Below are 18,444 nucleotides of genomic sequence, written 5' to 3' on the forward strand. Positions count from 1 at the left end.
GGCTCGGGAAACAAGGACATACAGGGTCGTCTTGGCTCGGGAAACACAGACATACAGGGTCGTCTTGGCTCGGGAAACAAGGACATACAGGGTCGTCTTGGCTCGGGGAACACGGACATACAGGGTCGTCTTGGCTCGGGGAACACGGACACTCAGGGTCGTCTTGTCTCGGGGAACACAGACACACGACCGGGTCACTGTAACCCCCGTTTAGTGTTGGTACTCACTTGAAGACTGTGGCGTTGTTAGAATCTACTGCTAATATCGGTGCGGAATATGTAACCATCCAAATATTGCCACCACCACAATCATAATATGGGTATGTCCAGCGCCCGTCTTCATACCTGGCAATAGGTTGGCGAATAGGCACATCTTTCCTGGAGGGGTCGGAGAAACTGGAAGTAAAATGGCAGCACTAGAAAAAATGCCATATGATCAATAAACTGTGGATAATTGAACGGTTTGTGAATAATGGTTCAAGAATGGAAGTATGGATAAAAGATTGACGGAGAGAGATCATTTGGATGATGTTGAGTGAGTAAGTGAGTGACAGACGTTTACCACTTCGGTGAAACCTACACGTACTGGTATGGTGCTGACAATGGAGGATAGATTGATGTGTAATAGATGGTTCAATGATGAAAAACGATAGATTATTATATGTAAGAGGGTTAAATAATAAAAAAAACGATGGATTGGTATATAACAGAAGGTTGAATGATGAAAAACGATGGATAAATATATGATAGAAGGTTGAATTATGGGAAACGATGGATTGATATATGAAAGATGGTTCAATGATGGAAAACGATTGGTTGATATATGGTTGAATGAGTGAGTGAGTGAGTGAGTTTGGTTTTACGCCGCTTTTAGCAATATTCCAGCACTATCATGGCGGGAGACACCAGAAATGAGTTTCACACATTGCATCAATGTCGGTAATCGAACCCGAGTCTTCAGCGTGACGAGCGAACGCTGTAACCCCCCCCCCCCCCCTTGATGGTTGAATGATTTAACGCGATAGCTTGATATATGTCAAATGGTTGAATAAATTAATATTGATGGTTGAATGATGGAGAACGATGGATTGATATACGACAGATGGTTGAATGATGGAGAACGATGGATTCATATACGATAGATGGTTGAATGATGGGAAGACAGGTGGACGATTGAAGTATGGTAACATAAATGAATGCAGGAATAATCTGGGAGGATACATGATGTAAAATGGTGGGGGGGGGGGGGACTGAAATACATGAAGATGCTAGGTCAATGATTGAGGAATAAACACTGGGTTGAGGAAGATCGACGAAGAAAGAAGAACTGTATCATCTATCTTTTAATCAACCACCAGCAAAACAAATTATCCTTTTTCATTTTGTTCATCCATCATCCATCCATCCATCCCATCATCCAGCCAGCCAGCCATCCCATCATCCATCCATCCATCCATCATCCATCCATCCACCATCCAGCCAGCCAGCCATCCCATCATCCATCCATCCAACTATCCATCCATCAACCCATCCAACCACCAATCATCCACCAATCCATGCTCCACCATCCACCCAACAATCACCCATCCATCCACCCACCCATCCATCCATCCACCCACCCATCATCCATCAATTCATTCTCCAACCTCCATCATCCATCAATCCACCCACCAATCATCCATCCATACATGGTCCACCATACATCACCCATCCATCCATCGATCCACCCACCCATCCATCCATTCTACACCACCCATCATCCATCCATCCATCATCCATCCATCCACCCATCCATCCATACATGCTCCACCATCCATCATCCATCTATCCACCCACCCATCCGTTCATGCTCCACCATCCATCATCCATACATCAATCCATTCTCCATCATCCATCCACCCACCCACCCATCATCCATCGACCCACCCATCATCCATCCACCCATCATCCATACATCCATCCACCAACCCATCATCCATCCATCCATCCATCATCCATGAATCCATGCTCCACCATCCACCCAACCATCATCCATTCATCCATCCACCCATCATCCATCCATCCATGCTCCATCATCCATCATCCATCCACCCATGCTCCACCACCCATCATCCATCCATCCATGCTCAACCACCCATCATCCATCCATCCATGCTCCACCACCCATCATCCACCCACCCATGCTCCACCACCCATCATCCATCCATCCATGCTCCACCACCCATCATCCATCCATCCATGCTCCACCACCCATCATCCATCCATCCATGCTCCACCACCCATCATCCATCCATCCATGTTCCACCACCCATCATCCATCCATCCATGCTCCACCACCCATCATCCATCCATCCATGCTCCACCACCCATCATCAATCCATCCATGCTCCACCACCCATCATCCATCCACCCATGCTCCACCATCCATGCTCCACCATCCATCCATGCTCCACCACCCATCATCCATCCATCCATCCATCCACCTATTCTCCACCCGCCATCATCCATCCATCCATCCATTCTCCACCCACCCATCAATCCACCCACCAATCATCCATCCATACATGGTCCACCATCCATCACCCATCCATCCATCCATCCATCGATCCACCCACCCATTCATCCATTCTACACCACCCATCATCCATCCATCCATCATCCATCCATACATGCTCCACCATCCATCATCCATCCATCCATCTATCCACCCACCCATCCATTCATGCTCCACCATCCATCATCCATACATCAATCCATTCTCCATCATCCATCCACCCACCCACCCATCATCCATCCATCCATTCTCCACCATCCATCATCCATCCATTCACCCACCCACCCACCCACCCACCCACCAATCCATCCATCCATGTCCTGTGAACTAAACACACAGAGGCACATTACCTTTTGATGAGCAAAGGAAGGATCAAAGAATTTATGAATATTACGCTGTACCATTTGGCCAATACGTAAATGGAATATTCTCTGTGTGAGCCATAGTGGTGATATCTGGTCATTTGTAGAAGGAATACAACCAGTTCTATGATCAAACGTACTTAAACCCAAATGTAAGTAAATGGCCCACCTGCAGTGTGGGACAGGACGTCCACCTGCTATTAGTGGCTAATTGGTCAACGTTGTTTTTTGCAGATCTACTTCAGTTTATCCTTGAATGTTTATGTTAAAGAACAAATACATCAGCGTCTGTCTGGGAAACAGAGACCACTAATGGACTGGAGAAATGGCTTCTTTCATCTCGCCGAGGACTTTTTCAGTACTGAGTTGAATACTGAATCTCGTGTTTTCATGACTTTTGTCTAATTGCAGCACGAAGCTTTCGGGGATCCATACTTAAGTCAACGCTGATGAAGCTCGCTACGGGGGTACCGACTTGCATCTCGGGTATGGGGTCGGTTGAGATAGTAGGTTTGTAATAGGGATTTTAGCTGCACGGCGTTCATAAAGGTTGTATCTTGGGAAAGTGAGCGGTTTCAGTAAAACGAAGTTTTGGCTAATTGTTTCAAATTCCAAAGGTTATAGAAAAACCAAGCATCACTCACTCACCAACCCATCCTCCCCACTTACTCACTCACTTACATTCAAATCACTCACTCACTCACTCACACTCAAATCACTCACACACTCAAATCACCCACTCACTCACTCACCCACACACTCACTCGCTCATTCAAATCATACACTCACTCGCTCACTCACCCACACACTCAAATCACTCAAATCAATCAATCAATCACTCAAATCACCCACTCACTCACCCACACACTCAAATCACTCACTCACTCAAATCACCCACTCACTCACTCACCCACACACTCACTCACTCTACTCAAATCACCCACACACTCAAATCACTCAAATCACTCACTCACAGACTGCAATGACCTACTTGAATGTGACGGTGTCGATTTGGACGGAAGCGTTGGAGAAATCTCTAACTCCGACCCCATGGTACCATTCCGTGCTGTCGGTGAGGTAGTTGTATTTGACGGCGATGTCGAAGGCAACGACAGAGTCCTGTTTCTTGTGAGCATATGGACAGTAGCGAGCATATTCATCATAAAGCCCCGGCTCAAGTGCAATGGCAGAGCCGAAGATGAGCGTGTCGCCGTGGACGTTGTTGCGTACAAAGGAGTAGAACATGGCGTCATCGAAGCGGTTCAGTGTATTATCATCCATCACAAGGACCTGCAAACAAATCAATGATTATATTTTTACTGCAAGCATCCTTAAATTAATTACAGATGGGTTTAAAAAACGTTCATCTGCACGAGAGACTTAGTACCTGCATCAATCGGACTTTCCTCTAACATTAGGGGCGGTCGGGTAGCCTAGTGGTTAAAGCGTTCGCTCGTCACGCCGAAGACCCGGGTTCGAATCCCGACATGGGTACAATGTGTGAAGCCCATTTCTGGTGTCCCCCGCCGTGATATTGCTGGAATATTGCTAAAAGCGGCGTAAAACCAAACTCACTCACTCACTCACTCCTCCAACATTAAGCTCACAGGCCGTGATATAGAATCTTCCCGAGGCAAGGAAGTTAACCGACTGTAAAGGTCTAGTTCCCATCCTTGCCGAACCAGATCGGAATTTCTGGGTTCTATCGTAGCGCCACCAGTGGCGATAACGAGTTATGTCCCTACTATGTCCCTCCTATTGACCAATCAGATTCCACCTCTGATAATACTTGCATTTGCTTCAAACAAATTGGCGACGCCGTGTGAAGACGATATGATTTATAATCAAGATGTATGTTTTAATAAAATGGGTCTTACTTCGCGAAGTGCATCAAATCACATGAGCACCTTGATTAAAAACATGAAAAGATTTGGAAAATATCTGTTGACGCTAAGTTGACGGTACACATGCTTTGCAAATCCTACAATCGACCGACATCTGCACCTCGGTTTACGCTCCGGATGTTGATTTCGTTACGCGAGTTGATTGGACTATGCATAGACTCTTGGCTTCTATGCATAGACTCTTGGCTTCTATGCATATACTCTTGGCTTCTATGCATATACCCTTGGCTTCTATGCATATACTCTTAGCTTCTATGCATATACCCTTGGCTTCTATGCATAGACTCTTGGCTTCTATGCATAAACTCTTGGCTTCTATGCATATACTCTTGGCTTCTATGCATATACTCTTGGCTTCTATGCATATACTCTTAGCTTCTATGCATATACCCTTGGCTTCTATGTATATACTCTTGACTTCTATGCATATAATCTTGGCTTCTATGCATATAATCTTGGCTTCTATGCATATACCCTTGGCTTCTATGCATATACCCTTGGCTTCTATGTATAGCTCTTGGCTTCTAGGCATAAACTCTTGGCTTCTATGCATATACCCTTGGCTTCTATGCATATACTCTTGGCTTCTATGCATATACCCTTGGCTTCTATGCATAAACTCTTGGCTTCTATGCATAAACTCTTGGCTTCTATGCATATACTCTTGGCTTCTATGCATATACTCTTGGCTTCTATGCTTCTATGCATATACTCTTGGCTTCTATGCATATACTCTTGGCTTCTATGCATATACTCTTGGCTTCTATGCATATACTCTTAGCTTCTATGCATATACCCTTGGCTTCTATGCATATACTCTTGACTTCTATGCATATAATCTTGGCTTCTATGCATATACCCTTGGCTTCTATGCATATACCCTTGGCTTCTATGTATAGCTCTTGGCTTCTAGGCATAAACTCTTGGCTTCTATGCATATACTCTTGGCTTCTATGCATATACTCTTGGCTTCTATGTATAGCTCTTGGCTTCTATGCATAAACTCTTGGCTTCTATGCATATACTCTTGGCTTCTATGCATATACTCTTGCCTTCTATGCATATACTCTTAGCTTTTATGCATATACCCTTGGCTTCTATGCATAGACTCTTGGCTTCTATGCATATACTCTTGACTTCTATGCATATACTCTTGGCTTCTATGCATATACTCTTGGCTTCTATGTATAGCTCTTGGCTTCTATGCATAAACTCTTGGCTTCTATGCATATACTCTTGACTTCTATGCATATACTCTTGGCTTCTATGCATGTACTCTTGGCTTCTATGCATATACACTTGGCTTCTATGCATAAACTCTTGGCTTCTATGCATAAACTCTTGGCTTCTATGCATATACTCTTGGCTTCTATGCATATACTCTTGGCTTCTATGCATATACTCTTAGCTTCTATGCATATACACTTGGCTTCTATGCATAAACTCTTGGCTTCTATGCATATACTCTTGGCTTCTATGCATATACTCTTGGCTTCTATGCATAAACTCTTGGCTTCTATGCATAGACTCTTGGCTTCTATCACGTGCCATTTTGTTAAGTGTAAAAGATCAAGATGATAAAAACAATAAGGAAACATTCCCACTTATGGACAATTCAGAGAGTAATGGCGGCAGTGGTCAAAAACACTTTTGGCGATAGAAGTAACGAGTAACAGTTATAAACAACAAACTTTCTAAGAAAATATAGTATATGATAAAAAATGTGACCTTCTTGGCTTCTTTGCATATACTCTTGGCTTCTATGCATATACTCTTGGCTTCTCAACCTTCCGTGTGAAATCAATAAGTTTTCCTGTTTGAGGATGCCATGTTTATAGATAGAGTGTGAATAAACGGACGAACAACAATATAAAAATCATAAAATATAATGCTCCTTGGAGTCGAAAAGTGCCCCTTTTTTACCTTGCTCAAGTAGTTGGCTGTCCTTATAGCGGGGTCGGTGTAGGTGATCCAGGCAGTGTGGTTAAACGCGAGGGTGAGCGTCTCCTCCGTCCCACCCCCACACTTGCTGGACTCCACCCTGCTGACATACTCTAGGGCCTGCTTCGCCTCTTGGAGTCGGTCTGGGGGAAAGACATATATACCCTCTTCATATACGTTGTCACAATGTTGAGAAATATTTACCCTCGTCAGATACATGGTCATATTGTGGAAAAATATATACCTCGTCATATACGTGATCACAATGTGGAAAAATATATACCTCGTCATAAACGTGATCACAATGTGGAGAAATATATACCCTCGTCATATACGTGGTCGCAAGGTGGAGAAATATATACCCTCGTCATATACGTGGTCACAATGTGGAGAAATATATACCCTCGTCATGTACGTGGTCGCAATGTGGAGAAATATATACCTCGTCATATACGTGGTCGCAATGTGGAGAAATATATACCTCGTCATATACGTGGTCGCAATGTGGAGAAATATATACCTCGTCATATACGTGGTCGCAATGTGGAGAAATATATACCTCGTCATATACGTGGTCGCAATGTGGAAAAGTATATACCCGGGTCATACAGGTGGTCGCAATGTGGAAAAATATATACCACGTCATATACGTGGTCGCAATGTGGAAAAATATATATCTCGTCATGTACGTGGTCGCAATGTGGAAAAATATATACCTCGTCATATACGTGGTCGCAACTGGGAGAAATATATACCCTGGTCATAGACGTGGTCGCAATGTGGAGAAATATATACCCTCTTCATATACGTCGTCGCAACATGGAGAAATATATACCCGGGGATACAGGTGGTCGCAATGTGGAGAAATATATACCCTCGCCATATAGATGGTCACAATGTTGAGAAACTAGCTTCAATTTCATAATATTATATTTACTTTCCATCTTTTTCATATCTGTTACAAAGCTTTCTCCAACATTTCGATGTGGTAATGATTTCCACGGTAAATATCACAACAGAGGCGTATTTCTCAACCTTGAAGGGATGTATTACAGCATATACGGGCGTACCGCCGTGTTGTCAAACATATTATTGATGCCGTGATATAATCTCAAGCAGTAGTTTGTATTCCCAATTTGGGTCTCAAGACTGGCGTTTCCCATGCTAAAATGGCATACTGAATAGAAATGTCATTCCCCAGAAGCGTAACCAGGCAACATCGACCCCGTACAACTATAGAATAGCATAAATAATAGCGACAAAACCCTTTCTTTTCTTATGAGGAATCTCTACTTAAAGCAAAGTCGAATGTTCGATTGTTCGATTCCGACTATATCATGAGCATGTGTTTATGAATCCCTATCAAAGAGTGATGATGCCACGAAAAGATGAGCGTAACCTGCCCAAGCAGTGGCAACATCATAAACACGTGCAAAGGCAGGTCAAGTGTTCACCTGGGAAGAAAAAACACGGAAATGTATGGCTCAAGTCAAAATAGAGAATTGCGTCGGACATTTTTGTCACTGATGCGTCAACATCGTAGATACAAGGGCTATGTAACTCTTGGAAACATTTCCCCATGATTCAGCAGAGTTTTAACTGTAGTTATATTTTTTGGTTAAAATTGGTTAAGGTTTTGTTTCTAGTTACTTATTTTATATTTGCGATGGCATGCAACGGAGAACACGCAACTACAGTAAACTACGGTTATAACGAACTCAAAGGGACTACTATTTTTAGTCCGTTATAACCGTCGTTCGTTATAAGCATATATACAGCATAACAACAGCAAATAGTCGGGACTAAAAAGTCAGTTCGTTATATCCGTCAGTTCGTTATAAGCGTGTTCGTTATAACCGTAGTTTACTGTATATTTCTCAGCTCAGGTGAGCTAAATTGGTTTACCTCGCGACGTTAACCTTCATATTGTCTGTTTGAAGTCACTGAAGATCAATATTTAGCTTTGATGTCGCGGTGAATGTAATAACACCATCATACCACACTGCGTTTACTTATGGTGAATTAATTTTCAGTGATATGTTCCTACACACTGCAATCAACATGTATCTTCTTTAAACTGAATGTCCCGGTGTACATGACGCGAACTCAATACGGTGATTGTGCATTGTAGCTTGTGAGGTGAGGTGAAACGTTAAGAGTTAAACGTCGCGTCAAAGATTATTGATGTAGCGCCGTACATGCACGTGTGTGTGTGTGTGGCTGCTTGTACTAGTCCGGACTTATGCCGATTTATAGTGCTAGCCCACTGATATACCATGCCGCAGTTTAACATGAATACCCCACTCAGACACAGTATACTGACTCCGAGCCGACCAGTCCTTGTTTTAGCCCCTTAATGCCAAGCGCCAGACAGGGTAACAACAAGAACCATCTTTTAACGTCTTTTGGCGGACGCTCTACCGCTGGACCACGGAGACGGTCCATTGTAGTTTGTTATGGCAGTGATGGGTTAGTTTGCAAATAAAAAGGTTTGCTTTCAGCAATATTCCAGCAATATCACGGCGGGGGACACCAGAAATGGGCTGATTGTTGAGTAGATGATCGAGCGTGGTGTGTTAACGTGAATATTGTCTTACCGTACCGCGTTGTTATTTGCGCTCCTTTGTATGGAAACTATCTTGAAATAGTACTATAGACAGTTCATCAATCTTATTCCTATTTTGTATGGGAATAGATATCGTTCAAACAGTGTGGAATAAGAGTTGGTGAGAATCGTGTGGATCATTTTAACCATGTTGCTTAATATATTTTAACGTTGCTTCTATGATTGTGTGGTGTCCCCCGCTGTAATATTGCTGGAATATTCCTAAAAGCGGCGTAAAACCATACTCACTCATTTCATGGTTTTGTTTATACTCAACGATTCAACTCCCTGAAGACACGTGACATTACGTTCTGATTGATAGGGGGCACGGGTGGCCCAGTCGTCTAAGGCGCCGCGATTCGCTGTGCAGAGTTGCGTTCTTTGGGCACGCCAGAAACCTATGATTATGGGTTCGAATCCCGGTTCGCCCCGATTATATTTATAGGTTTGTCAGCACCACACCCGTGCTCGTGAGTTTCACCGAAGTGGTAAACGTCTGAGACCTGCATCACTTCGGGCTTTCCTCCCACAGTAAGCTGACACGCCGTGATATAACTGGAATACGGTTAAAAGCGGCGTTTAACCCAACTCACTCACTCTGATTGACAAGCGTTTTGTTTCCGCTTATTATTCTACAGTCCAAGTCAACCAGGAGACAACTAAAAGCAAATAACCGGCTGTGATTTTCACCTATGTAAACAGTTGGCCTTACATAGCCGATATCAAAAGATATCACATTTGTATGCTTCCCCTTGTATCCGGGGCACGGGTGGCCCAGTCGTCTAAGGCGCCGCGATTCGCTGTGCAGAGTTGCGTCCCTTGGGCACGCCAGAAACCTATGATTGTGGGTTCGAATCCCGGTTCGCCCCGATTATGTTTCTAGGTTTATCAGCACCATACCCGTGCTCGTGGGTTTCACCGAAGTGGTAAACGTCTGAGACCTACATCACTTGGGGCTTTCCTCCCACATTAAGCTGACACGCCGTGATATAACTGGAATACGGTTAAAAGCGGCGTTTAACCCAACTCACTGACTCCGATTGACAAGCGTTTTGTTTCCGCTTATTATTCTACAGTCCAAGTCAACCAAGAGACAACTAAAAGCAAATAACCGGCTGTGATTTTCACCTATGTAAACAGTTGGCCTTACATTGACGATATCAAAAGATATCACATTTGTATGCTTCCCCCTGTATCCACATATTAAATCCCTTGTACTGACTACCAGATCACGTCGAGTTGAAGGTGCGGATTACAAAGGGAATCCAAAAACCAAACAAAATGTCAGTTCGAATGATTCCACCTGGTTTAAATCTGTCCAACAAGAAACGACAGTACAAGTAAGCTGTTGAATATAATTTAGAAAGAAACACTAGTTTAAAGGATGCATTTGGATGGTGGGTGTTGGGTGAGTTTGGGGTGTATTTGAGATGTGGGTAAGGGTATATGGGATGTGTGTGAGTGAGGGTATGTTGTGTGTGGATGAGGGTATTTTGGTGTGGGTGAGGGTATATTGAATGTGGATGAGGGTAGGTTGGATGTGGGTGAGGGTATATGGGATGTGGGTGGGTGAGAGTATATAGGATGTGGGTGAGGATATTTTTGATGTGTGTGTGCGTGTGTGTGTGGGGGGTGTGTGTGTGTGTGTGAGAGGGGGGTATATTGCATGTGGGTGAGGGTAGTTTGGATATGGGTGAGGGCATATGGGATGTGGGTGAGGGTATATGGGATGTGGGTGAGGGTATATTGCATGTGGGTGAGGGTAGTTTGGATATGGGTGAGGGCATATGGGATGTGGGTGAGGGTATTTTGGATGTGGGTGAGGGTATTTGTGATGTTGGTGGGTGAGGGTATATTGAATGTGGGTGGGGGTATTTTGGATGTGGGTGGGTGGGGTATACTGAATGTTGGTGAGATATTTTGGATGTGTGTAAAGGTATTTGTGATGTGGGTGGGTGAGGGTATATGGGATGTGGGTGGGGGTATACTGAATGTGGGTGAGGTATTTTGGATGTGTGTGAGGGTATTTGTGATGTGGGTGGGTGAGGGTATATGGGATGTGGGTGGGGGTATATGGGATGTGGGTGGGGGTATATTGAATGTGGGTGAGGGTATTTGGGATGTGGGTTGGGGTATATTGAATGTGGGTGTAGGCTATTTTGGATGGATGTTTGATGTATTAGGTTGGTAATATCTGCAAAGAGGGTTCTAAATAACGACATTAATGAATATGAATATTATATTCTGGCAACGAAACCACGGACATGAAATACGGGTAGTTCAACGGAAAAGCTCCCATTGTCCCGTTAGAGTAATAGCTTCGCCATTAATATTAACTGACAGGCTTACACTAACTACACGAGACAAAAGGACGTGTGCGGGCATTCGTCACCACTCGCCCATTTCCGTAACTGGGTTCGAATCCCGGTTCGACCCGATTATGTTTCTAGGTTTTTCAGCACCATAACCGTGCTCGTGGGTTTCACCGAAGTGGTAAACATCTGAGACCTGCATCACTTCGGGTTTTCCTCCCACATTAAGCTGACACGCCGTGATATAACTGTAATACTGTTAATAGCGGCGTAAAGCCCAAATCACTCACTCACTCCTTTTCGTAACCTGTAAGACTCGTTCCCCTATCGATGAATGTTTTGTGCGAAAATACGACAAACCAATCAGAATGCGCGTATGTCTTCAAGTACTTCGGTCAAAGAATCCCTCAGGAATAATTTTTGACTTTACATGTCTTGCATTTAAAAATATACTCAAGATACAGTAAGTGTGTTCAATCATACAGTATAATATTGTAAGTCCCGATGTGTTTTCAAAAGCATCTGGAATACATATGATATATGGGGGAAATATACGTGAATCAACGTGTTGACAATACTTTTAGCTATGCCCGTTTGCGCTTCGGCTGAACCGAGTCGAAAAAATGGTCACGAATGGTCGGCTTCCCTTATCACAGTTTTCCTTAACCCGTCATAAACATACAATAGACTCAACCTATTGATAGTTATCTTGAACCACCGACACATCCTGGTCTACAAATTATCAAATAAGTCCAGCTTGTGTAACGTGGAGAAAATTACCTTCCTATAGGAAGCCTGCAAACTGATATAAAATCAATTAACCTTATTATCTACAATGACGGGGTAACGCGGCAGTCCTATGTAGACTGACAGTAGGTTGTTTTTGTTTTGTTTGTTTGTTGTTTAACGCCGCACTCAGCAACATTCCTGCTGTATGACGACGGTCTGTAAATAATCGAGTCTGGACCAGCCAACCCAGTGATTGACATCATGAGCATCGAACCACGCAATGGGGATACGGTGACATGCATCAACCAGGTCAACGAGCCTGACCACCCGATCCCGTTAGTCGCCTCTTATGACAAGCATAGTCACCTTTTACGGCAAGCACGGGTTACTGAAGACCTATTCTACCCCGGATCTTCACGATCTCTGAGGGTTGGAGAATCCACGAAGCCAAATAGGTTATCTCCCTTTTGAAGACTATGAATTTGAAATAGAAAAAGATCAGATGTCGTTGTGTTACTATGTAACAAGATGCTGATAAAAACAGTTGACCTTCATACACACAAACATTAGCATGAGAAACGGTTTTGCAATATAAGGTATTTCCAAGAAGCATGTGGATGCTTAAGGGATACCATTCATCCTAGAGCTCAAATAATGCAGTGGTTTCACAAGCATTAAACATGATAAAGGGTAAATAAGGTTTGAAGGTCAAAATGAGCTCAAGGATAAAATATATGTACAGATGTGACAAATTGTACAAGGGCTTTTAAAGATTAGAAAAAATTCTCTAGCGGATATTTGAAAATCGTTGTCCCATTGAAACAATCATATCCTGATTTGTGGCCTGGAGTGAGTGAGTGAGTGAATGAGTATGGTTTTACGCCGCTTTTAGCAATATTCCAGCAATATCACGGCTTGGGACACCAGAAATGGGCTTCACACATTGTACCCATGTCGGGAATCGAACCCGGGTCTTCGGCGTGACGAGCGAACGCTTTAACCACTAGGCTACCCGACCGCCCCTGTGGCCTGGAGAATGTTCCCCCACTCTGCCTGCAGTGCTTGTGCCAAGTGTCGGAAGTTATGTGGTTAATGCTGACGTGTTCGAAGTCGTTGATCCAGTGCATCCCATTAATGTTCGATTGGGTTTAAATCTAGAGACCCGGAGGGCCTTGACAGGACCCGGATGTTGTGATTCCTAAAAAAAGGCTGTTGTCAGTCTTGCCGTTTGAGATCCGGCGTTGTCTTCTTGGAAAATGACGTTCGCTTTTTGCATAATGAGACGGACGTGTGGGCAAAGAATCTCATCCATGTAACGCTGTGCTGTTAAATTCCCCAGAAACTTGCGTTAAGTCTGTTCTACCAGTGTGGGAGATGGCTGCCCACATCCTCACATCCTCGCGCTTGCTCCGACGTTCATGCCGTGTTTGGCCCTCACTCTATGAAGGATCATACTCCAATCAGCTCACACAATGTGAAAGTCAATTCTTATATTTTTTTATCACAATTTCTTACCTCAAATGATGTAGGCAAAGATCTAAACACAATTTTATTTAGTGTGACTTCATGTTTACACTGACAGCCACAAAACAACCAGCTATATCGCGGAGTAAAATAGTTCCTCAAAAAGAGAGGTGACATGGGCGTATGGATGCACAACTTGCTCTTCAGAAACATCTTACGCAGCACATGTGTTCAAATCATATCCTCATTAGATGAGAAAGGTCTGTAAAGAACTTCCTCATTAAGTCAGTCACAATGACAGCGCGTCGTAATACATTTACATCAAGTACAAGACGTCAAAATGGCCGACACGATAAACGTGACGGGAGAGATTTCCGAAGTTGTTAATGAACCTGTGGCGGTTACATGTGTTAGTCGTCATTGATCAAATGGCCGATCATTGAAAGGTGAATAAAGATGCGTCAAACAGACATAAAGGTAAATTCATAGATTGCTGGAGACGGTCAATGTCAGCCTAGGCACGGATTAAGTCGATACTGCGATAGGTTAGATGTGCATTTCTTCGTTTGTTCATTAGGATAGGCCGTAGCGAGGATATTCTTGAACAATCATGCAGTCACGTTCTCTGACATTTCTCAATGTATACTGAAACGCTGAGACCAAGAATAAAGGTTCTAAATGGTCAGAAAGAACGCTTATGTATGTTTTCGTGCTGGGAAATTCCAAGGGTTTTCCCCAGGAATGTGGAAGTAGTCCGTCAGTGTTTACGTCATTTCAAGAACACGGTCTCGTGAAAAACGTATGAACGTCAAATGTGTCGTTCATACACTTATGAACGTCAATTTCGCGGTCATGTGACCGACCTCTCGTCCAATGGAAATGCCGTATATCGTGTAAACTTCAAATTAAAAATGTATACACTTATGAACGTCAATTTCGCGGTCATGTGACCGACCTCTCGCCCAATGGAAAAGCCGTATATCGTGTAAACTTCAAATTAAAAAATTATTCGGACATAAATACTTGCGAAAACCTAAACATCGTTTTTATTCTTCATATATATTTAAAAGGTTTTGACTATGTTGATAGAATGAAACTCTTATATACATTACTTATGTACGCACTATTTTACTAAATGTATGTGCTACTGGCGTAGATTAATTCGTATGCACCCAAAATGTATCCGATGCTTGTTACACTATGTTTAAATCATGTGATGATCACGATAGTATGATTTGGGTTTCTCGTGTTCGCTATGTTGTTTCAAGCCGGCTTGGCCTATGTTTGGCATGCCAGGGATTTTCGGGATATGAAACTGTTTGTTTGTTTGTTTGTTTAAACAACGATGTATAGATATAGAAATGCAAAATTGGTAATATTATCAGAAAATTGGTTATTCATAATTTTTGGCTGATTAAGTCGTTGCTCCGGAAATGTACCTTTCATCACCTTAGATAGGAAACGATTTGGCATATATTCTAACCCAATGTCGTATACTTCCCATTAATCAAAAAGTACAAAAAAATGCGTTATAGCAAAGTTGATGTAGACCAAAATATATTACATTGTCAAAACTGTGATTATATGGTTATGGAAGATGGGTACCATTCTTCTGGTTTGTCCTCATTATACAGAAAGTAGAAATAGGTTTATACCGAATTATTACAACCATCCTACTCGAAAACTAAATTGATGTCTCCAACAAAAAATAAACATTGCCTCCTACATACAAGGAACTTATATAAGCGAAAATATGTACTTTATGAAAGTTATCCACGTACTGTAAACATTGTGTATATTAATTGCAATCTTGGCCATGAGGCTTCCAATTCTGTAACAAAAGAGTAGGAATCGTCTCAATGGTCCAGTTGTTACAGAGAGCATCGTCTGAAACAGAAAAGTGGACGGACGGGCGACGGAAAACGGACAATAGCCTGGCTGTCTACAATTTTGTTCCTGTTTTAAGTTGGTTGTTGGTTGGTTTGTTGTTTAACGCCGCACTCGGCAATATTCAAGCTATATGACGGCGGTCTGTAAATAAATCGAGTCTGGACCAGACAATCCAGTGATTAATATCATGAGCATCGGTCCAAGCAATTGGGATCGATGACATGCATCAACCAAGTCAACGAGCCTGACCACCCGATCCGGTGTGTCGCCTTTTACGACAAGCACAGTCACCTTTTACGGCAAGCATGGGTTGCTGAAGACCAATTCTACCCCGGAATCTTCAAGGGTCTCCTGTTTTAAGCCCTTTCAGACTTGACGTGAAGGATTGAAAACGACCTATGTTTTTTTTCTGAGATTTGGAATTTTGAGACAGATATGACTGAGGGTCGTTAGTCATGAAGATGTTTGTACTAAAAAACGCTTTGGAATAATAAATATCTGTGTGCACCATTTTGTAAACTAAAACTCTCGCTCGAACACAACATGTATCTGTTATATTAAACTTTCTTGCACAAGGTTCAACAGCTAGTCGAGACAGCAGGCGAAGTCACGGTCACTATAAACCAATAGGTGGGAAGACTTACGGACAGAGGTGGGACTGACACGACTCCCAGACAGAGAGAAGGACTGACTCCAAGACAGAGAGAGGGACTGACTCCCAGACAGAGAGAGGGACTAACTCCTCGACAGAGAGATGGACTAACTCCCAGACAGGGAGAGGGACTGACTCCAAGACAGGGAGAGGGACTGACTCCCAGACAGAGAGAGGGACTGACTCCCAGACAGGGAGAGGGACTGACTCCCAGACAGGGAGAGGGACTGACTCCCAGACAGAGAGAGGGACTAACTCCCAGACAGAGAGAGGGACTGACTCTCAGACAGAGAGAAGGACTGACTCCCAGACAGAGAGATGGACATACTCCCAGACAGAGAGAAGGGACGATTCCCAGACAGAGAGAGGGACTGACTCCCAGACAGGGAGAGGGACTGACTCCCAGACAGAGAGAAGGACTGACTCCCAGACAGAGGTGGGACTGACTGACTCCCAGATAGAGAGATGGACATACTCCCAGACAGAGAGAAGGACTGATTCCCAGACAGAGGTGGGACTGACTGACTCCCAGACAGAGAGATGGACAAACTCCCAGACAGAGAGAAGGACTGACTCCAAGACAGAGGTGGGACTGACTGACTCCCAGATAGAGAGATGGACATACTCCCAGACAGAGAGAGGGACTGACTTCCAGACAGAGAGAGGGACTAACTCCTCGACAGAGAGATGGACTAGCTCCCAGACAGGGAGAGGGACTGACTCCTAGACAGAGTGAGGGACTGACTCCCAGACAGAGAGAGGGACTGACTCCCAGACAGGGAGAAGGACTGACTCCCAGACAGAGAGATGGACTAACTCCCAGACAGAGAGAGGGACTGACTCTCAGACAGAGTGAAGGAACGACTCCCAGACAGAGAGATGGACATACTCCCAGACAGAGAGAAGGACTGACTCCCAGACAGAGTGAAGGAACGACTCCCAGACAGAGAGAAGGAACGACTCCCAGACAGAGAGAGGGACTGACTCCCAGACAGAGAGAAGGAACGACTCCAAGACAGAGAGAGGGACTGACTCCCAGACAGAGAGAGGGACTGACTCCCAGACAGAGAGAAGGACTGACTCCCAGACAGAGAGATGGACATACTCCCAGACAGAGAGAAGGACTGACTCCCAGACAGAGAGAAGGACTGACTTCCAGACAGAGAGAGGGACTGACACCCAGTCAGAGAGAGGGACTGACTCCCAGACAGAGAGAGGGACTGACTCCCAGACAGGGAGAGGGACTGACTCCCAGACAGAGAGAGGGACTGACTCTCAGACAGAGAGAAGGACTGACTCCCAGACAGAGAGATGGACATACTCCCAGACAGAGAGAAGGACTGACTCCCAGACAGAGGTGGGACTGACTGACTCCCAGATAGAGAGATGGACATACTCCCAGACAGAGAGAAGGATTGACTCCCAGACAGAGGTGGGACTGACTGACTCCCAGATAGAGAGATGGACATACTCCCAGACAGAGAGAAGGATTGACTCCCAGACAGAGGTGGGACTGACTGACTCCCAGACAGAGAGAAGGACTGACGCCCAGACAGAGAGAAGGAACGACACCCAGACAGAGAGAGGGACTGACTCCCAGACAGAGAGAAGGATTGACTCCCAGACAGAGGTGGGACTGACTGACTCCCAGACAGAGAGAAGGACTGACGCCCAGACAGAGAGAAGGAACGACTCCCAGACAGAGAGAAGGAACGACTCCCAGACAGAGAGAGGGGGAACTGAGACACCGCTCACTGGTCGATCTCATCAAGATGATTGCTTTAAACATTGACTGTAAACTAGATGGGGTCATCGACGAAGATTGTATCGATTGTGTTGAGACCCCACTGATTCAGCTCCAACCTCGATAGTTGATGGGTAAATAAACTATTGGTGAAGACCTCCGGTGGCTGGCTCTTTTGTGAGCCATGGTGCTACTTGTGACGCACAAGAAGCCAAACGTGAGAGAGCCCTCAAACTGGAAAGCAAATATGCAGATGGTCTTGACCTTATAATGAGCGCTAAACTGGTC

The 18,444-nt window shown here is 44.2% G+C and overlaps 1 protein-coding gene across 3 annotated transcripts in view; it reads right to left on the minus strand.

Annotated features, from left to right (window-relative positions):
* LOC124151499 (probable G-protein coupled receptor CG31760) overlaps positions 1–18,444 on the minus strand; it is an 86,558-nt gene that overhangs the window by 38,575 nt on the left and 29,539 nt on the right. For all 3 annotated transcript variants that reach the window (XR_006863382.2, XM_046524003.2, XM_046524004.2), the window contains exons 3-5: positions 6,743–6,903; positions 3,907–4,205; positions 228–395 (exon numbers count right to left, since the gene is read on the minus strand). Coding sequence is in view for 2 of the 3 variants with exons in the window: in XM_046524003.2 (XP_046379959.2) it covers positions 228–395; positions 3,907–4,205; positions 6,743–6,903 (628 nt within the window). In the remaining variant the exon portion in view is untranslated. The remainder of the gene's footprint in view (positions 1–227; positions 396–3,906; positions 4,206–6,742; positions 6,904–18,444) is intronic.

The sequence above is a fragment of the Haliotis rufescens genome, unplaced genomic scaffold (genome assembly GCF_023055435.1).
Source record: "Haliotis rufescens isolate VD_foot unplaced genomic scaffold, xgHalRufe1.0.p SCAF_3, whole genome shotgun sequence".
Lineage (NCBI taxonomy): Eukaryota > Metazoa > Mollusca > Gastropoda > Lepetellida > Haliotidae > Haliotis > Haliotis rufescens.